Source organism: Nanorana parkeri, unplaced genomic scaffold (genome assembly GCF_000935625.1).
Source record: "Nanorana parkeri isolate BGI_ZX_2015 unplaced genomic scaffold, ASM93562v1 scaffold806, whole genome shotgun sequence".
NCBI classification, from domain to species: domain Eukaryota; kingdom Metazoa; phylum Chordata; class Amphibia; order Anura; family Dicroglossidae; genus Nanorana; species Nanorana parkeri.
The window spans coordinates 176,390-200,279 of record NW_017307074.1 but is presented as its reverse complement, the minus strand read 5'-3'; the positions used below and the strand labels follow the sequence as shown (position 1 = coordinate 200,279).

General features: G+C 38.3%; 1 protein-coding gene across 8 annotated transcripts in view; it reads left to right on the top strand.

The window, feature by feature from the left end:
• ROBO2 (roundabout guidance receptor 2) overlaps window positions 1-23,890 on the top strand; it is a 414,352-nt gene that overhangs the window by 362,079 nt on the left and 28,383 nt on the right. For 4 of the 8 annotated variants that reach the window (XM_018565017.1, XM_018565018.1, XM_018565014.1 and 1 more), the window contains exons 18-22: window positions 7,898-8,080; window positions 13,116-13,142; window positions 13,655-13,723; window positions 17,757-17,799; window positions 20,432-20,559. In XM_018565017.1, the coding sequence (XP_018420519.1) occupies window positions 7,898-8,080; window positions 13,116-13,142; window positions 13,655-13,723; window positions 17,757-17,799; window positions 20,432-20,559 (450 nt within the window). The remainder of the gene's footprint in view (window positions 1-7,897; window positions 8,081-13,115; window positions 13,143-13,654; window positions 13,724-17,756; window positions 17,800-20,431; window positions 20,560-23,890) is intronic. The other 4 variants (XM_018565020.1, XM_018565019.1, XM_018565016.1 and 1 more) reach the window with 2 other exon arrangements.

The following is a 23,890-nucleotide window of genomic DNA, read 5'->3' as shown; positions in this document are numbered from 1 at the left end:
ATAGATAATAGAGATACTGCAGTCAACTGGTTGGACTTCACTTTGATGTCAGACAGGTGATTTAGGCTTTACACCTAGAGTCAATGACCAGAAGGGTAGGCAAACCATCTCCTTACTCTGCCAGCACTTTGGTTCCAGGTGTACAGGTGCAGAGCGGTTACACAGTACACAATTACACCAAAAAAATGAGCAGATTATGAAAGTTTAGCAACAATAAAGCCCAGCAGCCAGGCAGGACATCCCCAGTGCGGTGATGCTCTTTTATAGTACAATAAACCAATGGTGGTGGTGGTGGGTGGTGATTGACACAAAGGGCTGCATAGCTGCAGGTCCTGAAAAGTGGCGTGCCACCCCCCTTGGATGTATTTCAAGCTTTTGGTGTTCATTTAACACAAAACAGGTTGAACAGAATCATAGATATTTGGTAAAACATGCGCCCTGTATTTATTTGGTAATTTGTGCTGCTGATTTGTAAATGCTACTGCAGTCAAAATTACCATTATTATTATTCAGGATGTATATAGCGCCAACAGTTTGCGCAGAACTTTACAAAATTGAGATGTTACACTAGCAACCAACCAGTCATGTACAGAAAATATTAGGTATTCCTCTGTTCTTATCTTTGCATTCAATTAGGGAAACTATAGCTACTGTAGCCAACAAGACTGCTTTGTCTTCTGAAGCATGTAGACTAAAATAGCATGCCACAAAGGCGTTCTCTGTCAGTGGTGTAATGATTAATCCAGACGTCAATAATATGTAGCATGTAATTGGGATAACATGATTGTACCTATAGTTCAGACACCTGTGCCAGTCTCATAGTATGCTGCGCTGCTAATTAGTATTACAGAATGGCACAGGCCTTACTGGTACCTTATAAAAAAAGTATGACCCTATAACAAATCTGCCTTTGGACAGTCATTTGCATTATATACCTAGTTGAAGAAACTGTTTTGGGAAGTGAACCAATATTTAGAAGAATTCAGAAAGAAACCTTTCCCACCCAGATACATAAGAAACTATTAGGTCTGTTAATAAGACAAGTAATTATTCAGGTCCAACTCACAAAATACTTCAAATGTTGAAATGTGCTTATTTTAGTACCCTGGGTGTCTACTGAAGATGCTGAAGACTGTATTATAGGTTAACACAGGCATGGGTGAGTGATATATTGTAGTTCGGGAGCCTATTTAGTATCTTCATCAAAACTGATAGGTTTAATTTAAGTAAACTTTAGGCTTGACTATTTAACAGGAATATTAGGTAATGTTTCAGAGCAACTAATCAGATTTCCAGATTTCCTCTTATTTGCCCATACATATTTGAATCGAATTGGTTACAATGAGGCAATGCAGTTCTTGGTAAAGAAACTTTGACATTGTGTGGTGTTTAATAATTCTGGAGTGCTAGTAATGTAAGCTAGTTTGGCATCATATTGTAAAAAGAACTTTCAGAGTGTAAATTTCCACATTTTAAAAGCATTCAGTTTGAAACGACACACCACAGCAAGCCCCACAAGCCGCACTGGCTTCCTACAGTAGGCTTCACGTACAAAAATAAGTACATTGGACATAAAAGCCTGTCGGCCCTAAGGAGCCATCTTTTCCACATGATTATGCTCAAGATGGCAGCTAATTGTTTCCTTAATGATCTCGGCATCCCTGCCTCCACAATCGTTTTATGACACCTTCTTTAATGTCATTAATACTATGAGTATTGCGAGTAATTATGCACTTCTTCTATGGCATATATGCCTTTTAGATTTTTGTGTTCATTAACTCGGCAGGTTTGCGGAGTGGATGGAATAGTTCCTTGGGGTCACATTGACTGATGAGAGGTTTATTATTTGCTTTGTAAAAAAATATAATTGGAATCCTTATTAACCCCGTCCATCTTTTATATATGGCAGTATAGCAAATATTGATTTCTAAATACATACAGACCAGGAAAGAAATCATTACCGATTTAAGTTCAGCAGTTCATTTATATTGCTAATAAAATATATGTGAACTTTACTAATACAATAGATAATGCAAGTATTGAATTTAGGACGAATGCTTAATTAAGGCAAGAAGAAAGCACAAAGCAAACTGTACGTTTTACACCAAAAGAAAACCTGTCATGACAAGAAACATGGAGGCTGCCATTGCTGACGTCTACTTCTGAAAATTCCAGTTGTCAGGCTGACATGCTGATCCTCAGACTTCATTATGAGTCACTGACCCTTAACAAGTGTGAGGATAAGGATGTCTGACTGTCTCTGACTTTTCTAAGCTGCATACATCTTCAAGGTAAGTGTAAGTATTTTAGCTAGTGAATTAAAACAATGGTTAGCAAAACTGCATTTTCAGAAGGAGGACAGCAATAGTGATCTCCATATTTCTCTCCTAACATGTTTATTTTAAAGTGGACCTAGCCTGGCCATTCCCTCTTGAATGTCTACTCTCAGGAAATGTTGGAAAGACATCAGAGATACTTGATTTTTTTCTTGAACCTATGAAATTCTTGTGCCTTCAGATGTCAGTCAGATGATCAAGACATGCCCTATGTTGAAGGCGATTGAGGGAGTAGTGATCAGGCAGAGATGCTTGCGCAAGGAGTACACAACCACCTGACTGACCATGGAGGGAAGAAAAATGCTCAGGATTCAAGGATAAAGACAAGTGTTTCTACCTGTCTTTTAATCTTTTATGACAGCAAGTTGTAATGTACAGGTGCGCTTTAAAGAAATCATACATCTTCACCATGACCCCTAGAATTATTTCCTTAAGGTGGCCATACACCTTACAATTATCGTTAGATTTCTTTCGTCCCATCATCGAACCATCGTTCAGGTTCCGCTTGAATACCCCATCATGCACAGACCAAAGTGTATTTCGATTATCGTTCGTTATCAATACTAATTGAACAAATGTCGTTGATCAACAGAACAGATTTTAGTTTCTGTATGTGCAGTGTTCATGTTTCGTATGATTCAAAAAAGGTTTTCTAGCCTGGCTGACCAGGGAATTTTGGCCAGTTGTACAGTAATTCTGATCGTTTACTTCCCATCAACTGGCCGATTATCTACGAAAATCAGATCTCGTTCAGAAATCGAAACAATAATCGCAAGATGTATCGACACCTTTAGAAGTAACATGTAGCGGTTCCTGTCCTTCTCTTTGTAGGCAGTAGCAGTACCCGTATTACCAGGCCACACAGACTGGGTGGTTTAGGTGCTGGAACTGGTGCAGAAGGCCTGATACTGTTATTATGACATGCTAAGTATGGATTTGAAGGGATGAATTCAGTGTTAGGGATAAAGGTTAAAGGTTTTAAGGGAGTTCTGTTTAATAGTTAAGGGTTGGGATGAAGGTTATGTTTAGGGTCAGGTTAAGTGTCAAGAGTTAATGTTGGTGGTTTTGGTGCTGGACCTGGTGCAGGAGGCCTGATACTGTCGTTATAACATGCTAACTATGTATTTGAAGGGATTACTTTAGTGCTAGCGGTAAAGCTATGAGTTTTTAATGGGTTATCTTTGATGCGTAAGTGTTAAGGTTTAATGTAGGGTTAGGTTTTCAGGTGTCCAGGTGATGGGGGAGTCAATATTGAGGGTTATCCCAAGGGTTATGTTTAGGTTCGGGTTTGGGAGGTGTGGGGGGAAATGTTTTTGTTTAATATCCTATGCCAAGTTCTTGGTGTTGAAAACCAGCATACCTGGAAATCTGGAAAAATGTAGCATAGTTACCCATAGCGAACTAACCAGTTAATTTGTTCATTCACTTGTGGAATAAAACAGGTATTCTACTTTGGTTGCTGTGGAAAACTGTTCTACAGTTCTTCAGATTTCCTTACTGTAGTTTTTACGCCTTATTCTCTTAAAATCGCCCTATTTAAGCTGAGTACTGCAGTCTGCTTTCTCTCTGAATTGTATAGTACATTTTTAGACCCTTTTGTTGTAATAGGCATGTTTAAGGCCCACAAATTTTGGAATAGCTGTTTTCATTTGGGAATAGCTATTTTAGGTCCTGATGTTGATCTCAGTGTAGGTGATATGCTGCCCCCTTGTGGACCCAAGGTCAGTTTGTAAGGGACTTGAAGTTGCACATTTCAGGACTGGTTACCATGGAGCTGTCATTTCCACTGGGATCTGTTTCCAGTATGGCAGCTTTGATGAAAGACTGCATACATGTGAATGCACAATAATAGATCCCTTCAGCTATATCTTCACATAGCCCATCATATTATTGTCCCTTTAATGTAATAAAATACCTTCCTGTATTTAGATCACCTATGTATGTATAAGCAGCCTTACATAAGAAATAGATTAGTATAAATAAAGGGTTGCTCTGTCGTTGATATTATGCTGGTTTACAAATATATTTGAAGATTTTTAAAAAAATATTTCATAGACAGCAAGAAATAGCCAGCTCACCCTCCATGCACTCCTTCCAAGAACTCAGGTCGTAAGCAAAATCCACATGCTCCCATGCACATACAATGCTGATTCAAAAAAGAGGTGATCAGCACACCATGAATGAATACAATCCAAGTCTTTATTGCACCTCTTAAAAATAGAGAATGTTATGTCCCTACAGATAACACATTTCAACATGAAGGGTCTTTGTCAATTCACCTTGACAAAGATCCTTTGACAAAGACCCTTAAGGCCAAAACACTGGTATGTTCTGTTTTTAGGTGAAGCTATATGGACTTGGATTTTATTCATTAAGGGTGAGCTGATCACCTTTTTTAATATACTATACATCACTAAACTCAAGTGTGCGTGCTCAGAGCTTCACTTTAAGGTCTGCAATTCTGGGTGTTATAAAGAAGGTGGATTATTCATTGCAAACTTTCACAGTAGTAATTGCAGGTGATTGTGATGCGACTAATTAATTTTTACTTCAACAAATGAGTTTTATTCTTCATTAGTCTCCAGTAGGAGGGAGACATTGTATGTCATTATATCTTTGTCTGGAGAAACAATGGAGCGTTACAGGTCATCCCCGAGCCTTGTCTTCCTTCTAATTAGCAGAGCTGACAGCATTGTTACTGGAACACCTGCTTTAAGAGAAATCCTGTGGCACACATACCTGTGGCGTGTCCTTAATGTCTTAGAAGAGCCTTGTGTGAATTTTGTGGCTATTAGGAAGTCATTAAATCAAAGGCAATCGTTTTTAATCATTTTCAAGCTAGTTGTAAACTAAAAATAACGTGTATAGACCAAATAAGTCATATGCAACACTACAGTTAAAGCATCTGTCAAGGCAAGGAAAAAAAAATATTTTTTTTTCATTGCACCTCTTGAATATATGTACATTCTCCCATATTTATTCATTTAAACACAAGTATAGAAAAATCATTGTTGATGTGCCTGAAATATAGTGTGCTCCTACCATTTTCTTTTACATGATAACAGTCTCTTTTTGCCTTTGCCTGGTTCAGTATCCCACTAAGCTTCTGGCAAGCAGTGATGCCACTGGTTGCCAGGAGCTGGGCAGGACTCTGGCCAGAGCATCCCATGTTACTAAAAGTTGAGCAGAGAGATGTGTATGGCCCTTATACATCTCCCCGTCCAGCTCTCAGCAACCTGAAATGCTCTGGTCAAAAAGGGGGCAGCAGGCACACTGCAAACAATGTGTAGCAGAGCGGCCATAGCCCTGCCTACTTAATTTCTCGTCAATTAAAAAGAACACACACCACTCCGCATCTCCTCCCCCCTTCATCTCCTAATTCCTCTTCATCTCAATAACCCCTCAATCTACACAGGCACAGAGCACAGAAAGTTAATCAGCTCACAAAATTTCTTCACAGAATGAAGAGATATTTTTTGCACTTATCAAACCAATATAACCATAGAACAGTTTCAATGATAAAGTTATCAGACAAAAGGGAGCAGATAAGAGAAGTTCATTGTTAGGCTGGGTTCACACCTGGGCGTACGGAATATGCGCGTTTGCCACGCGTTTCGTGCCGCGCGTTTTTACAGAGATTTGCGGTAAAAGAAACGTGTGACAAACGCGCATTTACGAGGGCTATCCGGCTGTATCCTAATGGATACGCGCAGAAAATACGCCCCAAAGAAGCTCCTGTACTTCTTTGGGCGTAGGGCATTTTTCAGGGCGTTCCTATGTGCTGAAACACACCCAGGTGGGAACCATGCCCATGGTCAATTATTGGTTTTCACATGCTGAGCGTTCTACAGCGCGTCGATCCAGGTGTGAACCAGGCCTTAGGGTTTACATACACTTTAAGGGAAGGTTTATAGTGTAAAGTATTTCAAAAAGACAAGAAACCCAAAAGACAAAGTGGTTTATCTGCAGTGAATATTTGGTGAATGTCACAGTCACTACTTTATTAATATGGCGTAATGGGATTGATTTACTAAAGTCAAAGAGGCTGTTCACTTTGCTGTGGAATTTCCCCTTTGCAAGGGAATTCCATGTGGAATGTATGTAGAGGGGTGTGTATTTAAATTTAGTGATTTGGTATATTTTTAGTGCTATGATTAAGTAAGGGCTGAAATGCTGTAGCAGTTCTTTGTATGCTGTTTTAGGCCATTTTGAACTAAAGTATATACTGTATATATATATATATATATATATACACATTTACAAGGGCTATCCGGCTGTATCCTAATGGATACGCGCGAAAAATACGCCTCAAAGAAGCTCCTGTACTTCTTTGGGCGTAGGGCATTTTTCAGGGCGTTCCTACGCGCTGAAACACACCCAGGTGGGAACCATTGCTTCTGACCTGAAGCAATATTCAGCAATATTCAGTAATATTCAATAATATTCAGTAATATTCAATATCGCGGTATACTGAGCTTAGGGTAACGGGAGGACGCTAGTTTGTGTCCTCCCGTTACCCTAAGGAGAACTATGGGGAAAAACACTGACCCCGTAGTTCTCCTTTAACAAGGCATTCTCCAGGCATTTTCAGGGCATTAGGGAGGTGTCAAAAACTCTTACAAAATGCCTTGCAAGTAGGGGAGTGTGTTAAAGGGTAAAGTGGTGTAATAAAGAAAAGTGACCAGCAGTGGCCACACTTCTTTTTTTTGAAGGAGTCGCAGTAGCTGGGCAGACTTAGGTCATACAATTAAGGGTGTTGCTTAACTGCTTGAATTAGCCGTGCAACACTTACTTCAGATATGAATGGTTCTGGCTGGTACTTACAATGCCTGGCAATGGTATGTCTGGCACTGCTAAGCTGCAACTGGTATGGCTGGCACTGCTTTGAATGACACTGATAACTGCTGGCACTACAGTGTTGCATAGGTAAGGCTGTCACAGGATGCAAGTACATGGCTAAAAGCTGTCCCTTTACTGGCAAAACGCTTTACTGGCAAAACGCAAGAGCAGGTGCAGATGGCAAAAAGTGTCATCTGCACCTGCTCTGTCCACTCACTCAATGATTCCACAGTGGTTTCTGGGATTGCACAACCTCCTATGCCTCTCCTAAAACACCTGTGCAATGATTCTTAAAGGCCCGGAAAATGCTATAGGGGCAATGACCGAGCATTTAAGGGGCAATTCAATATAGTTTAATAGAGGCATTTTTCCAGCGGCAATACCTCCAGAACGCAACAGGTTTGGTTGTTGTGACCTGCTTCCAAACTATCAGGATCACAAGATGAATCAAAACTTGTAATGATATGGTCAGTTATGATGCAAACCAATAAAACTGGTGTGGTATGTCTTTTGTTTCCCAATACAGATGGCATTTTTAATTGAACTGGATCTAGACCTATTTTTTTTTTGGTTGGTATGCTCAGATTGCATTGAATGGCAAGACTAAGATTGGCAGCCTCAGTGATACTATAATTTCTTAATTCTCAGATACATAAAAGCTGAAGATGCATTGTGTTGTTCTGGTATGTTAGTAACTACTGTATTTTACAATGATATCACAGGGAACCGTAATGAAGTTGTCATCACAGAAAACAACAACAGCATCACAGAGCAGATCACAGATGTTGTAAAGCAACCTGCCTTCATAGCTGGAATCGGTGGTGCCTGCTGGGTAATTCTCATGGGATTCAGCATATGGCTCTACTGGCGCAGAAAGAAGAGAAAGGGACTCAGCAATTACGCCGGTAAGATATGCAATTGGAATTATCTTGCACTATAAAACTCTAAATTGCTATTCAGAGTTATCATAGACAGTCATGTAAGCATATTGCTGAGTACAGCATGATATCCCAACACTGATTCAGTATCTGGGAAATTCCATATACAAAATAATGCCGGAGCTCAGACTGACTTTGCATTTGCTTTTATATGTTTATAGCAGACATGTTAATGTTAAATCAGCTCATGTGATTTGAAAATCTAACCAATTTCTCATGCATGTTGCCATATTAATGGAAAAATGTGTTCCATATGCCTAGTAACTGACTATATTGATGAGACATCACTGCACTAATGGAAGAAACACGTAGTACATACATTTTGTTATTTAGTATAATCCAATAAACCAAATATTCATTTAGCCTGCACTAGGCACTAATTCGCATTCAACTTTCATTGTTCTTACAGCTCGGGACTAATGAAAGGGGAAATCTGATCGGTTACCATGAGCTTGTGCATTATGCACATCATAGCTGCTCTTTGCATTGGCATGGTAACGTCTTATTATATACACATGGGCCAAGCCCATGTATATTGAAACACAATACATCTGTTCCTATAACACCTCCTTTTCATCTATATGGGAATTGAGATTGTTTTATACATATAATAGGTACAGATCCACAGATAGTTGCATCTCTGAGCATGCCAAGGTATGTCCATTTGGAAACTTGGATTATATGTCTACAGTAAGCTAAATTCCTCAGGAGGTTTTGTCTCACTGTAGATGTCTGTTTCTGCAGGAAATGTTTGCTGGGTGTCAAGCTTTGTGTGCTTGATACCTGTGTATGTGGAGATTAAAATCAGTGAAAGGTACCACATATCTATTTTCTGTGATGTAATTACAAATATATATAGCAAAGAAAATATTTTTTTCATTGTGCAATCCTTTGTTTTACTGTGACCAAATCATAAAAAAAGGAGAAGGTTCGGCGTTGCCTTGACATGCAGTCAAATTACAGCTTTGATTTTTCAAGCACATGCTATATAATGCACATAAAAAACCTTTGCTGCCGGCAACCAGTAAACTACCAACACTAACCATAAATATAACTGCTTCATGCAATATAATAAACATGAATCTGAGAGCCTCATCATTATCATGACTCCACTAATGGGAAAGAAACACAATTTCTTGAGTCTGGGTCAGATGTGGGCCTTGTAGCATCTCTGTTACTTCTATTGTCATAACAGTGGCATAGCCCACTGTAAGAAATACTCAGTGCATTTAAAAAGCACATTCTTTAGTAAATCTTTAACATACAGGTCTATTCACTCAGCTGCCGTAGGCAGCCGAGTGAATGACCGACCTGAAGTGAAGTGAGCCGAACACTGTTCGGCTATTCAATTCAGGCTGTAACGGCTGATTTCAGCCGTACATCGGCTGAAATCAGCCGTACATCGGCTTGCTTTGCATGGCTTCGGTGCAGTGCAGAAGGAGTTCGACTCAGCTGATCCAACATCTGGATCAGCTGAGCCGAACCTCCGGCAGGCTACTCACTGCTGTTCGGCCTATTCTTATAGATGCCGAACAGCAGTGAGTGAATAGCTGAGCGGCATTCGGCTCGGCTGTTCTGCTTGGAGGGACCGAGCAGAACAGAAAAATAGTTTTAAAAGTTTTAAAAAGTAACTAGAAAACGATTGTGCGGAGCTAGCAGTGACAGCTAGCTCCTCCCAATAGTTTTCTATTGTCTGGCGGCTCTGCTGCCGCAAAAAAAAAAACCGACAAAAAAAAAATCTGCCGGGCGCTCTGGGAGCCTCCCGCTCCCGGCCGCCCAGGAGAGAAACACTGCTTTTTCTTTTTTTTTCTTTATTCTGACACGGAGCCGTGTCAGAATAGAAAAAAATAAAAAATGTTTTGCCCATTGGAATGCATTGCTAGATTCCTATTGGCTATTTCAATTCGCAATAGTAAATAATAAACTAGCATTGTACCTGCCCTCTGCTTATGGACCTGATGGAGAACTGCAGCAGAGGGCGGGTACAATGCTAGTTTACTATTGGCTATTGCAAATTGAAATAGCCAATAGGAATCTATCAATGCATTTCAATGGCCAAAACATTGTGAACCGAAGGGGTCCTGGGGCCGTAGCTAGCCGAAGGATCGGCCAAAGCTACGGCTAGATCCTTCGGCAGCTTCATGAATAGACCCCATAGTGTTTCAAAATGGAACTCTTACATTTTGACCTTTGTTTCACTTTAAGAACTATAATACAGACCAAAATAATTCCTTTAGTCCTCAGACTCCTGTAGCTATATATATGTTTCATGGTATTTCAGGACCTGATAGATCTTTTCAGTGCAAAAGATCAAATGGATAGGATGTTAGATCAAACCAATAGTACTTCAAAGGCTGATCCAACTTCTTATATTGTGGCTCAATTTCTCTGGAGACAGGAATCATGTCAGATGTTTGAACTCTCCAGTTGGTGAATATTAATGTATGGAATTATGGAGTTCCTGTGAAACAAAGGCAGAACAGATAGAAGCAAATATGGAAAATAGGGTCAGAGGAGTGTTGTTACAATTTGTTAGTGGAATAAAGAATTAGTGGAAATGTGAGAATCATGAGATTTGACAACTTTTCACTTCTTATACAGATCTCATTCTAGCTGTTTGTTGGGATATGGTGACTACATAGAAAACTAGATAAATTGATCGATAGATAGATAGATAGATAGATAGATAGATAGATAGATAGATAGAGTAAATATCTAGCTGGATTGTGAAAAAAAGGATTAATAAAATGCATTAAAAGTCGATGAAGGCTTTCCAGGTTAAAGAATCAATGTAAAATGGGGAACACTTTCCATGCAGCACAGACAATAAAAAGAGTTTAGAGGTAGTGAGTGGCCGTTATAATTCCTTGTGAAGAAATGTTTTTTTCTTTGCAAGCAGAGTTTCTATTTCTATGTAACTTCAATATCAGTGACATGAATAGAGGGCAAACTTCCCCTACAATTTGTCAGAATGCAACATGTAAGTTTAAGGTGATGGTTCAAGAAGAGAGAATTGTGATTAAATTCTACAGAAGCCAAAATATTACTTCATAACCTCAGCTATATTTCACTTATTAACAGAGATTGGACAAATCCTAGCAGCTGGGTAACCAGTGCCTCCTAATATTGCACTTACCTTTTCTATTATTTTCATGGAGGCACTCATCTTAGTGGCTTCTTAAAGTTAACCTAACATAGAAAGTGACATACTGCTGATCTGCAGGCACCTTATGGTCTTCTGACTGATCCCTGTAGGCACCTTATGGTCTTCTGACTGATCCCCTTGCATCCTAGACCCAGGCCGTACAGTGGGCCTTAATCTCTCTTCATGCCCTCGCCCCCCAGTGCTTATAACCCCCCTCCTTTACTGTCAATCAGCTGTCAAAAGAGAGAGCCTCAGTGGACAGTAAAGACTGTGCCATTTGACAGCTGAATTGCCAACAATTAAATGAACTACACCATCTGCAGTATGCTAGCCAGGGCTTTTCTGCAGAATGTAAAGGCAAAAAAACAAAACAAAAACAAGAGAGTCTCTAAAGTTTGCAGCCTCACTAATGGAAGATATATATATATATATAAAAAAAATCTTCCATTATGGCATGTATGTACAGGGAAAACATGTAACAATCCCCTGTAGTCTGGGCAAATTTCAATTATAATACCTGGTCCCAATATGAAATAGACAAATAAAAGCAGCAGTAATGGAAATAATAAGGCTCCACTAAGGGATCAAAAAGATCTTGTGTCAGGCCTTATCTATTCTGGATATAAAAGATAAGACCTGGACCTTGGCAATGGCTTAAATATGCATGATTAGCTAACATACATACTTAAGATTTATATGAAAACAATGCACCACACATTGCACCACACATTGCACCAATGTACATATGCAGAAAGCAATGTGCCAAGTAATGAAAAAGTAATGGACATAATCTGAGCTTGAGGAGACATCAAGGCATTGTGCAGTTCCTAGGCTGAGGACCCTAAGGACCTTTACAGAGATAAGGGGATTGATTTGAAGACTAATCCAGGTGTTTACAAGCAGCATAAGATGGCTACACTTTAGCACTGTTGTTACCTTTATTTGTAGGCCTGGTTAGGTTTGATTTCTTTAGAATAATAAATTCCAAAATAAAAAAATGCATTTGGCATTTTTTGAAAAATAATGTTTAAGTTTATTGCATTTCTGTTCATGATTGATACAGTTATATCATGGTCGTATGCTGAAAACTGCATATATTGTATGTAAACAATTATATGGCACTGATTATATGGAACACATTTTAGCACATTACCTTCACAAAGATCAATGTGATTATTAAATATTATTATTGACTGCTATAAAATGCATAGCAGTGAATCTGATGCTTACATCCATTTCCTGCTGAACCGCTGGCATTTAAGTTATTATGGGTTAAAGCGCGTGAGCACATTTCATAAGATTGTTCACTGAACTAAAAAACTGAATAAAAGCTCATATTTTCATTGGCTGGTTATTTCCAATGTGTCACTTGTTCTCAATATCCATTGGCTGCTGAATGGCTACTGCTTCAAAACAAGTCATTTGCCGTTTCACGGTCGCACGCAATCTGTAAACTGGGCATGTTGGGTATCGTTTTACTCGTTGTAACCTCATATTTTATATTTCATTTAAAAAATGGGTAATTTGTTGTGTTTTGGGGCATTTAATTAAATTTGTCACTAAATTTTGGGGTTTAATAAGGAGTTGCGCTAATATTGCGCAACATAAAAATTTTCAACTACCACCATTTTATTCTATAGGGTCTTGGCATTCAGAAAATATATAATGTTGGGGGGTTTTACGTCATTTTCAGGCCTAAAATGTGGAATATAACATGGGTGCAAAAATTGAAAAAAGGGCCTCAGTCATGAAGGGGTTAAAAAAACAGTGCATCCACCATTCTAATCTCCAAAATGTCATTTTACTGTCCTGAAGCTTCATTAGTAACTTAAGCTGTCTTAATTTCTTGTTTTGCAGTTCAGTCCTTCACCTTTACCCCTGCAGGTACTGTCCATTAGTCTGTGTTACTTCTTCACCACCATATCATTGAAAGCATTAGCTCTCAGAATTAAATATAATTAAGTCTCATCAGCATAATTGATACCTTTCATTTTTAATTAGAATATGGCCGCTAATTATTGCTTTAGCTGCCTTTAAATAGCCTTAGACCATCTGATCTGCAGGAGTCTGTCTCTTCCAGAAATGCTCCAAACTTGCTTATTATAACCTTTACATAAGTTATCACCCATCATCCTTCAAGCAAAATAATTTCCAAAGGGTTATATTTATTTCTGAGAGATGAATATATCATCTGGCCTGCTTAAATGATGAGTACAGCTCAGCACGCAGGGAAATTCTTGCTCAAGAACCTATGAAGCTTAAAACCATTACTTCACCAGTTATGCTCTAAATACATCCTATGCGCCATTTACACTGCAACATAGATGATTCCAAGTTAACTTTTTCTTATCCAAAATGGGGCAAATGTCCCTTTTCTCTACATCCTCTGCTCCCAGATTCCCCAGATACAGGCATGCACCACAAAGTTGCACTTGGCACAAAGAAGGGGAGCTGGCACAAAGCAGGTATACCAATTTGATTTAATGGACTAAAATCGTATACATTTAAAGGTGCCGGATTTACAGAGATTATAACCCACTTATAACTAATTGATTTTACTGTAAAACTCCACCCAGGATAAAAAAAAAATGTTATTTGATTACATGTAGTGAGCCTTCGTAGGGTCCTGTATCACACCTTGGCTCTGCTGTGAGCACTAGTGTCCAAACGGATGGAGGATCTTGGGTCCCTTCATCCATCCCAGCTAATTGCTAATATCTTTGACAATCTCAGAAACTCGAGAGTGCATGAATATGCTTCTGGATCATGGTGCCTCTCAGTTTCACTATGTTGGTCAATTGCCATCTCTGAGTAAGGCTTTCAACCAACATAGTATTCCTTGCCCCCTAAAATAGCAAAATTGAGTAGTAGTGCAGATGGAATATAATAGTCACCATAAGGCTGATTTACTAAAGGATTTGAGAATGTTCACACAATAAATTGTGTGAAGATTCACTACAATTATGCAATCATGTGCAGATTAAATAAACAGGAACTTTCTTTTCACATAGTTGGATAATTTAAGTGCATATTTACACATTTTATTCTGAGAACCTTATCAAACCTTTAGTAAATCAGTCTTGGGCTCTCCTGGTGACCAGAGGGTAGGGGGGGGGTGCCATTTGAAGGTCCACTACAATACTTTTTTATTTTATTTATTTATTTATTTGTTTGTTTAGTTATTTATTTTGTTTATTTTCAAAAAGGGGTCTTTTAAAAACGCTCTCTTTTAAAACAGAAAGTTTCAGGCAATCACCACCTCTTTAGATGAAATTACCAAGGGCTTCATTGAAATTTAAAAATGTGTTTGTCAATGCAAACAAGCAATTTATGCTTCTGTAGGAAAATGTGCTAAATCCAGAACCACTGAAATATAAAGCATATGCAACCTAATATCTAGAGGCTTGTATGCAACCAGCACACAGCTGATTTGCTTGCACACATGGTCCATAATTTATATGTGCCTTGGAGAGAACCCATGTAAAAGAACAACAAATCCTTAGTGAAATCCATAGTTTCTAGGTTTATGAAAAAGATTGAGAGGTGATATAACCAGACTTAAACTACAATAGTAAACATGTGAGGAGAGCAAGGGACAAGTAGGATTACAACTTTGCAAAAAAATAATAGAAACTTAGAAGAATGCATGGATTATTTTACTGTGCTTTACGTAAAGATGGCAGTCTGCATGAAAGTAAACATTTGACTGTTCAACAAACCCTTGACCTAATGAAAATTTCTGACGACAAAATCGTCTGCGTTGAACCTAGCAAGCAATCTTTGATACATGTTCCTGACAGATAATAGGAAAAAGCTGACTGGTTACAAGGGGCATCATGGACACTCTCAGTCCATGAGGGCTCTTTACAACTGAGGTATGCAACCCCTATATCAGCCAATCAAATTTAGCACTCTGTGTATTACATGCTAAGCTAATTGCTGATTGTAATGGTTTAGTTGCTGCAGCATTTTGTTAATGAAGCACACGTAAATACTGATGAAAAAACAATTTAGCTGTATCAGGATGCCTTTCTGTAGTTAAATCACTTTGCCTAACAAATATATAAGTAAAAAGAAATAGTTAGAAGTTTCATTGTGATATTAAAGTCAATGACGCTGTGCAGTCAAGTATACCCTTTTATGATCAGAAGCAACAAATTGTGCTGTAGTCCATTAGCTGAGCCCAGAAGCTTAGAGAAGAATATGAATAACTAAGTTAGCGGAGCTTTATGATAACAGGAAGGCACTGTCAAGCAAGAATGCATACTTTAATTGCAATGAATCCTGACAGCCCTACCCCATATTGATTAAATACTGACTGGTTACAATGTTTTGCTTGCAGTGCTCATTCAGTCAGCAACTATCTGGATTTCATTATTATGATTTTTAATTTTCTTTTTTAAGGTTTTTACAAGAAAGTCTAGCATTTTTTTTATTTAGAAAAAATCCACATTCCACTTAGATTAGCTGTGTTGCTGACATGATAATATCAGCTGAAAGGCAAAGCCTGGTTTGTTCTTCACATTCCACAAAACCTTCTAGGCCTCTTCCTTTGTTTGTTATTAATGCACCTGCATGGAGTTCTTGTACTGTAAAACTTAAATTGTCTCTACCTTTGTGGCACATGTGTTGTATCCTCACTGTATTGTATGTTATACTTGTATGTATTGTATTCACAATTCCAGAACTTTGCATGCACCTGTCACTTCATACAGGTCAGGCAGCCATTTTGTGTTTTTGCTTGCAGTACACTAGCATGGAACTCAAGGTGGCTGCCTCCACAGTAAAACAATCATGACAGTCACCTATATGGTTAGTAGGCAGCTATTTTGGGGCTAAAAAACCTCCATCAATTAATCATTACTCTTCACGTCACTATGGCTTGAGCTAGTTCCTAAAATTAATTGATAGGCTCGGTTGCTATTGGCATGGCCCACAAAGTGTCTGACTGCATTGACCATGGGGACAACTACACTTTAATATCCTTTTGTACATTGTAATGTCCTTTAAAACATTGTCAGGCTTATTCAATAAGAACATTTAAAGAACAATATTGTTGAAGAAGTCCATAGATACCAGTCAGATGTCTGGTTATTGCCTTCAATTGTATTAAGATATGACTGCTGATTGGTTGCTATGGTTTACTTTACTTTGCACCTCTCCATGCATTTTGCACTTTCTTATTGAATCTGCTTGTGTCACTTGCCTTGAAGCAAAGCCAGTCAGCAATCTTTTATTCCATTTGCACACTCTGGTTTGCGGTTTAAAGATGGGATATTTTATTTGATCCTAAACTTCAAAATGTTCATACTTTACTGTATGTATTGTACAATATATATTAATTTCAAACATAGTTTATACATGGCCGAATTTTCTACATGAAGCGTTTAAGCTGTACATGAACATGTGTTACTTAAATTATTGTTAGATCTCGGTGTTTAAAACTTCCTGGTCTTATTATTTATTTCTGGGTATATTTATGCAGTTTTCATTTGGGCACATTCAGGAGGGGAGGGGAGTCAGGAGGGGAGATGTGCAAATATTAATGGTCACCCCTTTGTATGTATTTGATGTAATGACATGTAATAAGAAATACCTGAAGACTGTAATGAATATTAGTAAATCTCAGACGTATTGCACAAAAGAACACCTGCTTTTTCCATTAAGCGCTATAGAATAAACACAATACAATTATGTATGTGGATACCCTGAGAATAATTATTACCAGGCCTGTACAAGGCAGAACATTGTAATTGGGAGTGTAGAAATTTGAGTTCACCTTTTTTTCACATCTCTGCCAGAAACACATTTGTTGTGCATTCTCTATTTCCTCAGTTATATTTAATTACCTACCTTCCCTTCTTCAAACCCTTTCACTGTGCTGTGTTCTTGTGGCCCCTTTCAGGCTTTAAAACTTTGCTGCTTTCCACAGGTGAATAGTACAAATAGTAAGCCCATGTAAGTAAAGTGATTCCTGCAGGCAAGTCTTCCACCTTGGTTTTCACAGTAGTCCAAACATATGCTATCTGATGCTAAAACAAGGACATAAGTTCTGTGAACAGTCTCACTAGGTTAGATAAATAGGGGTTGATTTATTAAAGGCAAACAGGCTACTCACTTTGCAATGGGATGTTCACTTTGCAAGGGAAATTTCCCTTAGGTTAGTAAGTGTGGTGAAAATTAACTTGCAAAGAACACAGAGTCACACGCAAGGAAAATAAGTCAGCAAAGCTTCACCTCATTCACAAAGCTAAGGAAAATGTCCTTAAAAAGTGAACAGTCTATTTGTCTTTAGTAAATTAACCTTTATAAAGTCTAACTGAATGGCTGGTGTACTTAACTCTCCCAGGCAAAATGAAGTAAAGAGCCTTGGGTAACTGTAAGATAAATAAATCTAAAACATATATGTATATGGAGATGACAAACTTCTTCATTTTGTAAAGGCTAAAAAGTAAAATATCACCTCACTTGACATTTCTTCTATCTTTTAATACACAGTAACATTCCAAAGAGGGGATGGAGGATTAATGAGTAATGGAAGGTAAGTTCAGTTAGAAAACCACAACACAGTCTTCTAATCTTATTTCTTTGTTCTTTATTTTTCTGCCTGCAAGCCAAAATACTCACAGCTATAATTTAGAAAACAGGTCAACTGCATTGGGTACTGTAGGCCAATTCCACCATCTCTAATGATCTCATATGTTTGGCTACACTTCAGAAGAAAGTGACACAGAGGCTTTGCATTGTATCTCCCTGAAGTCTAGGAAAATAAATAAATGAGTAATATACATTGCAAGTGATGTGTTCATTTGCAAGTGGAATGTTTATTACATTAAGTAGATATTAGCAAATGAAGTAGCTGTTGTTAAAGTCAGCTTATTGGCTCATTGTAAATTGCAGCCAGTAAGCAATTACATATAATCGATCACAGAATAAATGATTCATGAATGATGGATAGGCTTCGGATTGATAGGACTGGATTTCCCTACTTTGGCAACTCAGTTGAAACTGATAAAACCTGATAGTGCCCACATATATCCTCATTTGCATTCCCATTGCCAATATGGAGATTGCAATTAGACCACCGTTATAACGCGCAATCTCTTATTTAATCAATATTTTAGCAAAAAGAGATTAGGCCTAATGAGAGCCTGGGATGTTGCAAGAAAAGTGCCTTCTTTTACTGCAGTTGCCTAGGAAACACAGGCTTCTCTTTGAGATTGTAAAATAGGTTTTATTGGAAAAAAATACAATTATTATTATTGCTACTTTTCATTTACAGAGATTCAACTAAAATATTTTTTTCAGCTATTATGCTAATGTATGGAAAATGTCATATGACAAGTAGAAAAAGAAAAGCCCTAATATAATCTAAAAGCAGCAAATAAAATTTATTGATTCTTCAACAATGACCTTACTTGTTGTTTGTAAGGCTAAAGCAACCATAGGGGCTGCTGATGAACTTGACAAAAATTAATTTACTGGCTGTATATATGCATGTATAAATACTTTATTTGTCTGCCCTCTGAAAGTTGTCTAAATATTACATTATCAACACTTCTGACTTTTATAAGGTGATTTATCTCTGTAGCTACCTAGTAAGAAATAAAAAAAAAAATAATTTGGGGTTGGGTGACAGTTTTTGTTGACTGAATATATCATCCCTTGTTTGGGAATAAGAAATATGATCATAGTAAGACTCTAGACATATGCAAACAATGCCATCTTACCACAAGGTTTTCTACCCCTTCCTGGGTGGTTCACCTTACAATTTTGATTGTGGACTTATAAATATTGCACATTTCACCCCATACACTGACAATCTAAATGTAGAGCTGTAAATGAGGATTAAGCAGAAAGACTCGGTTCACACAGACACTTGATGCATCAGCTTGATGTCACCATGTACACAGTTGGAATGAAATGTACTAGTGTTTGTAGGTACAGGTGCTGCTGTCTTCAGTTTTTATTGTTTCCCTGGATAGGCCCTCCGCTCACTCTGGAATTCACTGGACATCTGGACCAGTGTCATGTTTTTCACAAAGGCACAGCTACAGCCTCATTGTAAAAAAACAAAAAAAGCATTAACTGACCTGGTCATCTTATCAAACTTGCACAGTTAACATTTGTATTAGGATGAGATCTAATTGACCACTCACAGACCTAAAGATCTTTGGCCACAAGAACCCCCCTCCTCCTTTGTAATGTGTGGAGAGAAAGAGATATCACAAACTTCAGGCAATTCCAAATTTGTGAGCATCTGTCTGCTTGATTTAGCATGTGACCAATTGATAGAATTTCCAGAGCTTTCAGCGTGTCATACTTAAATGTATGGGCGTTAAAATCACTCTAAATTACCTAGTTACACAAAGTTGTGTCAGTGTTGAAGCTACAGCTTGGATCTCTTGAAATGTATGGCTGGTTCTGTCTGTGTATAGGCACATTAAAGTATTTAAGTAAGTTCCATGACCAGACCATAAATTATAGTATTTATCTGAAGGGATAGTGTGCCTTTAAGTCTGCATGGGCTGGAATTATCTACACATTGATACCAAAAGAAAATCACGCCAAGCTTTTTAAAGTTTGGTCACACAAATGTGGCCATGTCCAACCCTGGCCAGATTGGCTTGTGTATGGCCAGCTTTAGTCTGCAAAGACTATTCATTTAAACAGACAGCACAATGACTGAAATGGGTGCACTTTCCATGGTCCTAGCCATAGATGATAACAGCTGCTTCAGCATTGTATCTCCATGGCAATGCAGAGTTTAATGAATGAATTGAAGAAGATTAAATGCATTTTACAGTAGTTTAATTCCAGACAGCCTTGTCTTAAACTACAAAGCACAGGAAGAAAAGATCAGCTTGTGGATGACAGACACATATTTGAAATGTGAAAGGTGAAGAAAAAAGTAGCTTAAAGTCCTGGAAATGACTCTTTCAGAGAAGTCATTGTGAGCAATTGCTCCCTTGAGGTGCTCATTTATCACCAAGCCCCGTGTAAGGTTCCTCCCTCACTGATAGCTTACTTCATTTCCCAGGCAATATATTTCATTCAGATTCATCGGAGACGCCACTGAAGATTGCACTGGAGCGATTTGCATATTATTAATATATATTTTATACAGATGCAGAAACCTGCTGATAAATACCAATTCTTTTTTTACCCTCCAGTCGTCCAGGACTTTTAAATGCCAGTGACCCCAGCTACCCTTGGCTTGCTGACTCCTGGCCAGCGTCCAGTATGCCAGTGAACAACAGCAACAATGGGCCAAATGATCTAGTAAATTTTGGCTGTGTAGGTTAGTATTTTCTGTGTTTTCCCCTAAATAACACTATTTAGTTGGAAATAATGCTGAATGTAAAGTTATAATCACACCTAAAGTGTATGCAAACCCCAAATCTAATTTTCAGTTTGTTTGTCTCACTGTATACAGTTTTCTTAGGCAAATCGTTTTTTGTGATTCAGTTTCTTACCTGGAGATACTACCAATAACAGCACTTCCTGTTTCAGCACTACAACACCAACACCATTGTTTTGCAATTAGCAGCAGTGTTGTCAGCATGCTATGCATGCTCATTAGTTGGCCATTGGGCTGCTTATCTGATAGGCCTAGTGTTGGAAATACAACAGCATATATTATGTCTTTTGAGCTGTAGATGGTGCTGTAGTGCAATGCTAGTCTATGCTAGTCTGTATGTTCATGCTTATCTATGATATATACAGGATGTTCTCTCTGTATGCTATATAATGCTGTATTCTGATGTAATGTTCTCCTAAGCAATTAAAACTGAATTCAGCATTCAAGGTCTCAGTACTCCATCTAAACACGTAACCAACATCTAGGAGGCAGCCAAAAGGGCAACTAAGGGAGCGCACATGACAAGCTGACAATGCTGCTACTAAATATGTGGCAGTGTCTTAGTATTGTCAGCCTGCAACAGGAAGTCTGTAACTGGTAGGTTCTCCAGATAAGAAATTAAGGCATGATGATAAACATACTGGAAAATTGATTTGAGGTTTAAATACACTTCGAAGACAGTAGTTCTTTATGTCTGTATGCATTTTGTTTTGGTATATATTGTTTAACAGAAAAGCTTTTATTCAAAAGAATGTATGTGTTATGTTAAGGACGGGTACTAGCCCGATACTTTTGATATCAGGAAGCCGGGCAGCGCGTCATTACATGTCATCATCACTTGTGATGAGGGAGCATGGAGCCGGCTTCCCGGCCAATCAGGAAGCCGGGCAGTGTGTAATGACTCGCTCCTGGGCTTCCTGATTGGTCGGGAAGCTGGCCAATCAGGAAGTTGGGCACCATGAAATGACGTGGCACCCAGCTTTCTGATTGGTCGGGAAGCCGGCTTCATGCTCCCTCGTCACCTCATGACGCGGGAGCACGGAGTCGGCTTCCTGGCCAATCAGGAAGCCTAGCACTGCATCATTGCACGGCGCCCAGCTTCCTGATTTGCCAGAAGGCTGGCTCCATGCTTTCTCGTCACCTAGCAACGAGAAGCATGTGGGCGGCTTCCCTGCTAATCGGGAACCCGGGTGGCGAGTCTTTACACGCCTCCTGGCTAATCATGAAGTCAGGTGGCCAGTCATTACATGCCACCTGGCTTCCTGAATGGGACTTCCGGTACTCGGTATCGGTGAGTACCGAAAGACAAAATATCGGTACTCGATACCGAAATAAAGGTATCAGTGCATCCCTAGTAATAAGTATAGCAGTGGGGCACTTCTCATATTATCAAGTCACTCTTTAGGAGCTACTTAATGACACAGTAACCATAGCCAACCAAATATTATCTACCAATGTGATTCCATGTCAGAGTAGGCCTCAATGGTTGTGGTTTATAATGTTTGCACTTTGTAATTTATAAAAATATACTATTTTGAAGAGAGAAAATGTAATACAGCTGGGTATTTTTGCAATGTTACTAAAACCATACCAAACACAGTACAAGCTTTGAATGTGTTGAATGTCTTTTTGTGGCCAGAATCAGTTTTAGTGATCAATGTGAATTAGTTCTATGGCAGCTTGTGGTCCTGATCTATCCCATACGAAATCCCCAGAAATCAGAAGCCTCTATTGATCAGCACAGCAGAGTGCAACCTAATCTAATTTTTCTAAAGCCCTACAAATTGTCTGCTGGTGTAAGTCCAATATTCGTTAATGAATACATGATTAAAACCATCATCATATAAGACATTTTTAAACAAATTTCCATGTATTTACATAGTGTTCACTCTTTGTGTTCAATAAACCATAAGTTATTTCAGTCTGATTTTTATCACTATTAATAAAGTCAGGAAAACCTGATTCACAAATAAGCTTTCATTGAATATAAATGTGTCAAATGGGCTTTATGGTGTTTTTTGGCAACATACTGTAGGTTAGAACATATGCATGTGTCTTATTGTAGCTTGGCTTTTTGTCCTTTATTTTCACCTAGTGATTCTGCCAGTATCAGACTTCCTGTCCTAGGATGACTAAGCTCACTTACTATTCTGTATCTATGGAAGAGCAGCATCACCACCAAAAGACTGCTTGTTCCTGATTTGGTCTACAGAATACCTCCCCCTTTTTTAATCTCATAACATTAAAGAAAGGCATGATTGCATAAAGCTGGCCAGGTCTGATTACACTGCTTGTGATAACTTCAGAGTGCACAGAAACTTGTGAGCTTACTGAATTTCTTTCAGTGTTAACAGGTAATGGCATAGTTAACATACCAAATGTAACAGAAGTTCATTGTTAAAGTTTATATGCCCATGAATAACATTATATAGGAAAGTAGCTTGTGTGGCAATTATACAGTATATCAATTAAATCTATTTGTTGTGTTGTTCTCTTATAACGGGGCCTTTAATTAGACAAAAGAGGCAACAATTGTATAGGCAAAGCACCCTATCATTTTACAAGGAACTGGAAGAGAAATACAAGACCTGCTTTTATTGTTTTTTAGGGAACAACATAAATATACTGTATGTGTTCTGCCTTGATTGTCACTTTATGCAAAATACATACCTCCTGAGACCCAGTCTGTATGGAGAATATAGCAACTTGCTGATTTGGCAAGATCTACAGGCAGTTTAAACCTCTACATAGGCTCAGAAGTAGAACCAAATGTAATTTATTGCACCTTGCCACATAATTAAGATGTTATTCTGACTAACTTGGAGGTATTAAGAGAGAATTGTTCCAAACTTATTTAGTGTGTGGGATGGAATACTAGTACACTGACCCATAAAGGGAACCCATAGAGAGGCCTATAGGATATGTCTAGTCAACATGTGAGATGCCAGATAACTTCACTGGACTACTAAATACAGGGAAGTCAATATCAAGCAAGGCTCCTTTTGAAGTGTATGCAAATAGTTATTTGCAAAATAGAAATTATGTTTAATTGGCAGGGTCTGCTAACTTGGTCTTGATCATTATATTGCTATTGCTGACTCAAAACACAGTGAAAAATACTGTCTTGACCTACTGGTTATTGTATTTATTTGTTTATGTTGTTTATTTGCAATATTTTTTTCCAGTCAGTGCTATATACTATATATATACACAATATATGTATATATATATATATATATATATATATATATACTGTATATGTATGTATATA